Genomic DNA, 8,520 nt, shown 5'->3' with positions numbered 1-8,520 from the left:
CCAAGTTGAGAATCCACATTGTCTAAACTAGACTTGGGTGTAAATATTTCTTTCTCCTTGATTCTACTGTTCATGGTGAATCTGTATTTTACTATCATGCAGAGAACTGCCATTACCAACATAATTAAACATTTCTCACAATGTACAAATGCCCTAATAATCGGTGCTGTTGAACTTGTGACAGCTCTGTCTTGAAGTACAGATTTACATCCCTGTAAGACAAGGCTAGATGAGACTAGTCCCTCCTTTGCTTTTCTATAACAGAGGATGGCGTTTTGTCAAGGTTGGACTAATAAGTCTAGAAAAGTCTTGCAGTGCTACAGTGGAGAGAGTCCTGCATCTCAGGGACAGCGATCAAGGATTGATGATCAGTTTCCTTTGATAAAATTCAAAGTCATGATTAAAAGCAATCAGATCCTTGGGCAGCAAGACCCTGAAGGTTAGGGACACAGCACTCTGAGATGTTTGAGAAAGTTGCACAATCTATTGAGCTCATGAGCTCACTCTCACTGGCAGTTTAAAGCTCAACTGTCATCTTCTCATCTCTGCATTATAAATATGAAAACTAGAGGTCACATTTGCTTTGTGTGGCATGATAAGGCTCTGCAAGAGAAATACATTTCACTCCTCACTGCATTAGTGACTACATGGATCACCTGCCTTGATGTAAATAAAATAGTCAGGATCTCAGTCATCATCAGAAGTTGTCAAGCAACCAGTGAAAAATTGTGAAAAGTTGAGCTGGACTGATTAAAAAGCCTGTTGCACTTGCACTTTCCTGGTAAATTTTTCTGCAACTCATGCATGTGGAAATAACCGACCATAGTCTATATTTGTTAATACAAAGAGTGTCATTTAGTTGTTTTGGCAATTAATAAGACACTCAAAACAAGAATTAAGACCCCATAACCATCAATATTAGTGAAACATACTAGAAGAAAAATATGAACCTCACAAAAGAGTATCTGATATTTTTAATTGTCTGCATACTGCAGTACTTGAATACATACTCATACAGTATCGTTTATAGCAAATAACTGAATTATTTCATTTATTTAGCAAAAAGCATGCTGAATAGAAAAAAAATCACTTTTTTAATCACCTAAAGTGACAGTAAAATTCTTTTTATTTTCACCTGTGGGTCATCTCGACTGTGATCTATCTACAAAGGCATGACAAAAACCGAAGAGGCTTAGGCATCTAAATCAATAAAGAGAAAAGTGATTGCCTAAAGCTGTTGAAAGCCTACTTCCACCAGTACCTGCACAAACATGATCTCTTTCCCAAAGTAGCACAAACACCTCTGAAAGAGGTACAAAAGACACAATATGAGGGTGTGAGCAAACATCTAACTGCTATCAACAGTTTTGGATGTGTGATTTTACAGAAAGAGGAAGTGAGAGCCCGAGAGAGAGAGAGAGAAAAAGAGATCTTGAGGTCTGTTGCAAAGCATAAAGAGGCACCAAATCCAACTGAGGGAACACACAAAGCAGGTTTCAAACCAGCATCAGTCGATAAAACTGTCTTTTCTTTAGCCATGATGCACTGTGAGGAATTGTGGAAAAAATCTATACAACATTAATCTTCTTATTCTCATTTCTATTTCTGTTCAGGAGCTAAATTTTCTGAACGAATAAAGAGTTAAAAAAATAAAATTAGATCTAAATCAAACCTCAACTCAAAGCTAAAAGTGGCTCATGTGAGCTGAGTGAACGGGCTTGTATGTAACTTATAACTGACTCTTCTTAAAACAGACAACCCTCTTCTGCTGATGTCTTCCACATCAACGCTTTGTATTAACACAGTGATAGTCTGACTGGATGTGGCTACGAAAGCAAACAAGTTGAAGAATAGAAAAAAGTTGCTGTTGTTTGCTCATGACGTGGTGCTGCACTCATTTAACTACAAATTCATAACAGCTGTGCAGTGTCACTGACAAACAACAAAAATATGATCACAATAACATGTTAATTATTTCATGGCAAGTGGAATGTCTTAAATTTTATTAATTAATTACTGGTTATAAAATGTGACTTACATATAGACAGTGCACATGACAAAGGCAGATAACATAAATGACTCAGCTTGTTTCAAGGTTTTCTCTGACTCAGACCTTCAAAGTGAGACTATGTAACTTTTGAATGAGGATACAGTCCGACTCTTACAGCTGAAAAGTTGAATTCATAAGCAGTAAAACGCACTTTTGCTCTATTCAATATGCTCAAAGGTTTTGTTGTTGTACCCTTACTTGGTCTGTGTGACCACTAGCTAGTGGTGACTAATGACAGCTCGCTGCATAATTATTAGTGGGTCAGTTTGCTAACTTTATGACTTGACTCTTTTCTATTTGTGCTACTTTTTACATTTTATCATTCACCCTCACCCCTTAACTGGGCCTTTGTTTAACAAAAGTTACATAGTCTAGCTTTAAAACTTACAAGTTCTGGGTGGCGAGAATACCTAAGTTACCTCCCAGGCTGGGGCTGGATGACAATGTTTGTCACAGAAAGTCATGATGAATAAAGTTTTCCCCTCAGCAAATACTGTACAGGGTCAGCTACTAGCGTTGTAGCCTGAGTTTTCTTCAGTCAGTCAACTTCAACAGTCGTCTATATCATCTTACCAAGACTCCAGCACACAGCCACATGATGTCAGACAACAACACATTTATTTGTTTTCAGCAAGGTTTCTTTTTTATCATCACGAAGGCATATACTATTTTCTCTGTATATTACTTGTTATATATATATATGTATATATATATATATATATAATATTTATATATAAACAAAAATAAGCGTACATTTTTGCTGAATAAGATTGAAGAATATCAGCAAAGGGCAATGTAAACCATGGTCCTTCTAAAACAGGTGAAAGGCGCGGTAGTTTGCCCTTTCCCAACTCACCCACAGTAACAGATTTGCATAGGCAAAAATGGGATTAGCCCTTAGACAGTGGATTCCTGAATTCTTTACAGAGATGCAAAATCTAGTTCAGCTCAACAGAATTTAAAACAAACATACATACAAACAAAAAAATAATGTTGACTAGGCCAAGCTCTCTTTAACCCCTCTGGCTATATACATAGTCATTTTTCTGTGCACATTTTGTTTACAGTGTTAGGCTTCAAGTAGATCTAAAAACAACTTGTACATTGACAACTAGATGTGAAATAAATTAACCAACATGAGAGGTAGTGAAAAGCCTACAGAGACGTTTGTTGTTGTTTTTTTTTTATACAAAGGAATAAAATAAAATGTGTCAGTAAGGCCAAAGCTTTGCAAACCTCCTCCACCCTATCCGGACACTTCAGCTCTCAACCTTTTTTTTTTTCAGTCAATAAAACCACAGCCACATTTCAAAAGCCCACTCACTTGGTACCCATGGAAATTTAAAAGACAAAAACCTAAACTCAGCGATGACACTACATCACTTCACATCATCATCATTGCTTGTAAAATCCACATCTGAAATGCAGTTATTAAAAATAGACAACCGTGTACTTTTCCGCACTGTGTAAAAGTCACAATAAATTAAGAGGAAAGAACGTAAGCAGAAAACCTGGCTTTCTGCTGTGTCTGTCCTCCCTGTAAAACACTGTTACCTGGGTTTCTGCTGTGTCTGTCCTCCATGTAAACCCTGTAAAGTGCTAACAGAGTTAGCACAAGGCAGAGTCTCACGCCAGCCGTAAACCTGCTGGCTTCTCTGCTGACACTTGGGACAGTATACTGCCCACTGTTACGATTATTTAATAAGGTACACACATCTCACAATTTATAAATGTAAACTTGGTTTAATTGCACCATGATTTCATTATCTGGTTCTTGGTGAAACATTCTCGTGTTAATTACTGTATAGACTCAGCGACAAGGAAACATGGCTGTACTATGCAGAAGAGGGATTTGTCTGCAAGAGAGCTTTATGATTCTTCTACTGAGTCAAAAAGTTACAGAGTCATCCAAATGTATCGTCTAAAATGCTTATGTTTCCTGGAAATGAAAACTGCTCCAAGGAGTAAGTGTGAAAATTGAGAATTGGTTAATTACTCCGTATTCCTCTGCTTCTGATCAAATGAGCGCATGCATGCACAGCTCTTCATTAAAGCAGCAAAGCAATATCAATCAAGTCTTTGTGGGTACGAATGTAGTCTGCATGTGAGTCCTGCATTGCCAACAGTTAAACATAGTATATTTTCAATAAGAAACATTGTAAAACTGTTTGGTGGTTATTGGTGTAGACTTGCCTTCTTGACTTTACAGTGTGAATCCTACAAATTTATAACCCATACTGCACGACTGAAAGCTTTTGTAGTAATATGATTGGTTTTGAACTGGAAGTTTCATCCAGTTAGCATTTTTAACATTGAAAGTGAAAATGAGTCTAGAGGAAAACTCAAAATCCCATGTTTCCTTATTTAGTTCCTCTAATAAAACTTGCCAACCAGAGGCAGCCAGTTTCTTGAGCAATCCAACAGTGGCATTAAAACAAGGTGTTGTGGTAAGTCATTTATAAGAGTATAAGATAACCTTCTGACAATTCAAAACCAATCTAACATAGTGGCACACTGCTTTAAACAGACTCCAGTCTATAATCACTAACTACATCCAATTGCACTTCAATAGTCTGCTAGACATCCTGCACTGTCTACTCTTAAATTTAATCTAGACCAAACTTGGCACGTGAACTTCAGGTAGTTGAAGGAGATGGCAACATGGATGCCTACATTTATCAGTGAGGAGCGGCACTGATTCATTATACTTTAAGACAGCACTAACCGCCAAACCAAGACGTCTGCTATCCATCATATTCAATATACTTGGAGGCCCAGTTAATTAAAAAAAATAGCATATACTGCACTCATGCACTTTCTACTGCACATCCACAGGCCAGGAACAAAGTTCATGTTCAAATGCTAACATCACCTAAAAACAAAATGTCCTTTAATATACTAAAAATGTTAGTGGGACATTTGGCAAGACCCCCCTTAAAGGTTTTTTTTTGTCAAAAAAATGTCTGTTAAGTGTGTAACTGTATCATACACACATTATCGCATGCTGTCAAAGTCAGATTAGAAAAACAAACCAGTGTTTGAGGGCTGGCAGTGCTGTGGAGAATTAGCATAGCTAGCACAAGCATGCTAACTGCTTGCCTACAGCATGCTGAAACCTAGTTAGCCTTGTTGAAAGGGCTAGCATGTGGCATACTACGCAACTTCTTCGCTAGCCCAGTACAGTAGCATGTTAGCATTATTATACCAACCCTCTTCACTAGCTCTAGTAAAAAAAAATAAGTGTTGTGAATAGGTAGTGGCCAACTGAAGGACTGCCATACACTCTCCCAGCTTCATCTGCTGGAGCAACAGACATTTACCGGATTGACCGGGGAAGTCTGGTGACAAGCCACATCTAATATCGCTTCACAGCATCTTTGACATAATGTTTTGGCACCCGGGTCACGTATCTGCAGCGTGATATTGGACGTTCATCTCCAGAGACTGTCATGTACTACAGCATCTAAAGTTAAAGCCTTACGGACAAAGGCCAGGGCTCAGTAACCTTTCCAATTACATCAGTGCCTGCTGCATCTGCTTAAGTTCTCCAAGCAGAACCAGCTTTCCATAACGCTCAATTCATTGTTTAACACTAGAAGGTAACCCCTCTTTTTCTGCTCAAGAATTTCAAAATTCAGATGACTATTTGGAGTCAATGTGGGTTTGTTTTGATTTTCTCCAGTGGTGCCCCCCCCATCCCACCACCACCAACACCACCCTCCCACATTGGGCACCTGTGCTTGTCAGGCTGTGATGGTCTGAGTTGGAGGGAAGAGGATGGGTGAGGGGGAAAAGATGGGAGGTAGGGATCGTTGGACAAACTGTGGTTGTTTTCCAGAAAAATTCCAACAGCACTTTTGCTGCGTTTCCTTACATGTAAAGGCATTGTGATTTTCTCAGTGAGAGAGATTGTTTAAAGTTCATGAGTAATAGTAATACATGTAGCTGCCCAACCACAATTATAGCCCTTACTTCTCCCAGTTAAAGAATCCTAAAGGAAAGTGCTTGGACGGACGGATGGAAGGACAGGTGGATGGATGGATGGATGGATGGGTATGTGCTGCTGCTGCAGAAGCCATCAAATCTCCTCAATAAAAAACTGCAGTAAGCTTTAAATTGGCAGAAGTGTACCTTTTCCCTTCACTGAACATAGACAGCCAGACAGAGAGACATGTCCCTTGTCTTCATACATCTCAATATTCAAAAAATAGTTGCAGTCCGCGGCTTACATTGTCAAGCTACTGTTGAGAGAGAGAGAGAGTTATATGCAGAGCCAGTGCTTCTACTGGTTAAATGGGCAGAGACGGCCCAACCCCCACCAACAACTAGGTGTCAAGTTTGGACAATAATGAAATTAAAAACAAAACATCTGAGGAATGGGACAGAATTAGAAAAACCAAAAAATATGAAAGAGAGTGAGTTGGAGAATATTAAAGTGAGGGTAGAAAGCATGAGGTTTAAATATTACAGTACAGGAACAGTTGGCTTGTCCTTTCTGTCTCTCTCTCTCTCTCTCTCTCTCTCTCTCTCTCTCTGTTTCTGTCCCCTCCGCCTGGGGAGTCCTTGTCCACAGTTAACCAACAGCCAGCCATCAGGTTGGCCACTTCAACAGATAGCTGACAGGCGGTTTGGCCAGTCAACTGTAACAAACAGCACAAAATGCTAGCAAAACAATCACTGGCCAGTATTAATGGTCTGAAATTGACCAATAACCAACCAGCAAAGGCCGACCTGGCTCCAGTGGAGAACTGGATATAAATTGCTTAAAAAATATAAATAAAAAACAACCAGCTATCTTGGATGTCATACAGTCTTTTCAATCAAAAAAGAGGGAGAGATTTTCCAAACCCGACTTCTGGCACCATAGTAGTATTTGAAGTTTAAGTAGTAGTCTCGTTGGCGTACGATGGCGATGAGGGAGGGTGGAGGAGTCTAGGTGTCGAGGCAGGTGCGCCTCCTGTTGGCCAGGAGGTCTCTGTAAACGGAGGAGTTGAGGAAACGGGGGTAGGAGTCGCGGTGCATCAGGGTATAGATCTGGAACTGGGCCTCCTCATACATCAGATTGCTGGGCTCCGCCAGGGTCTGGTTTATTCCTTCTCTGACCCGTGAGTCCAGACTCACCTGAGGCAAGGATATATATAAGAGTATATATATATATATATATATATATAATAAATTAGATTTAGAAACAGTGACTTTTTATGTGGTTTGTAGAGTAGTGGCTTTATTAAGGGATTACACAGCTTCTACTGGAAGATGTGCTAAACATTAACAGTTAAATTTGACTAAGCTGGTAAACATCCTGTCAAATAACTATTTGGGTTCTTAGCAAGACTAAGATTCTACAGCCAGGCTTGTGGCCTTGTGAGGCTGTACTTAAGTACAGCGGACATGAATGTCTCACTCAAAACCACAAATGTCAACCTCGTGGTCACCCTTTCAAGAAATGTCAGGGCATCACCAAAGTCATTAGGATTCATTATATGAGGACTATGAATGTCTGTACCACATTTCACAGCAATCCATCCAATAGTTGCTGAGATATTTCAGTCTGGACCAAAATGGTGGACTGACGGAACGACAGGCCGACACTGCGGCCCCTAGAGCCGCAGTTCTAACATGGCTAAAAGCTGGCTGCTGTCATTGAGTATCTAGAAAGTGTAAAGTCTTGATTTCATGTGATATGGTCATGTCTTTCTCTACTTCTATGGCGGCTCACTTATGTTGAATTAACACATATACAGCCGGTACCTCTTTGGGTGACAATATGGACACGTAGTCTTCGTATATGATCCTGGCCTTCTCCTCCACCACCGTGGGGTCCATCTCCTTTTTCAGCTCTTCGCAGGCCAACCAGAAAAGCAGGTTGTCCTCGCTGTACTCTGAGCGCAGGAATTCCTGGAAGACTTCCCGGCCCTTCAACGAGCGCAGCATAATCTCAAAGCTCCGTGACCACGACAGCAACTCCTCTAGAGTGGGGTGTCTACATTCGGACATAAAAAATAAAGGAAGACATGCAAGTGTGTGAGAGTGACACAAATACACATAATCACACTGATGCAGAATTCAAGACTGGATGGAGGATGGATGGACATACTGTTCTTCAGCAGCTTCAATACTGTCCATCTTGGTGCAGGTCTGTCGTTCACTCCTCTCCATCCTGTCTTCGTTCCTGGATTGGAGACAAGGGCGGATTATGCATGCCAAAACAAACCCCTGGATGTCTTTCTGGCACTTTCAATGGATACATTTGGAGTTATCATTAGATTAACTTGAGGATGGCAAGTTCCAGTAACATTAGAATTCATTTCCATCCTCTTTTATCTTCATATTTGACATTAAGGTTGTTGTTAATATCAATTTACGGCTGCACCAAGACATTGGTTGTGACCAATAAGAAAGGAAAAAAAACTCTAGAACACTAGAGACAAAATCAGTGTCAATGCTGATTGACTTTGTCTGTTGTTCCA

The 8,520-nt window shown here is 39.9% G+C and overlaps 1 protein-coding gene across 2 annotated transcripts in view; it reads right to left on the bottom strand.

The window, feature by feature from the left end:
• Positions 1-1,986: 1,986 nt before the first annotated feature.
• Positions 1,987-8,520, bottom strand: part of rgs17 (regulator of G protein signaling 17) — a 27,567-nt gene continuing 21,033 nt past the window's right edge. For both annotated transcript variants that reach the window (XM_046070045.1, XM_046070046.1), the window contains exon 6: positions 1,987-7,171. In XM_046070045.1, the coding sequence (XP_045926001.1) occupies positions 6,983-7,171 (189 nt within the window). In that variant the 3' untranslated portion in view covers positions 1,987-6,982. The remainder of the gene's footprint in view (positions 7,172-8,520) is intronic.

Source organism: Micropterus dolomieu, linkage group LG15, assembly GCF_021292245.1.
Source record: "Micropterus dolomieu isolate WLL.071019.BEF.003 ecotype Adirondacks linkage group LG15, ASM2129224v1, whole genome shotgun sequence".
In the NCBI taxonomy this organism is placed as follows: Eukaryota; Metazoa; Chordata; class Actinopteri; order Centrarchiformes; family Centrarchidae; genus Micropterus; species Micropterus dolomieu.
The sequence above is the reverse complement of the archived record's forward strand: the minus strand, read 5'-3'. Positions and strand labels throughout refer to the sequence as shown.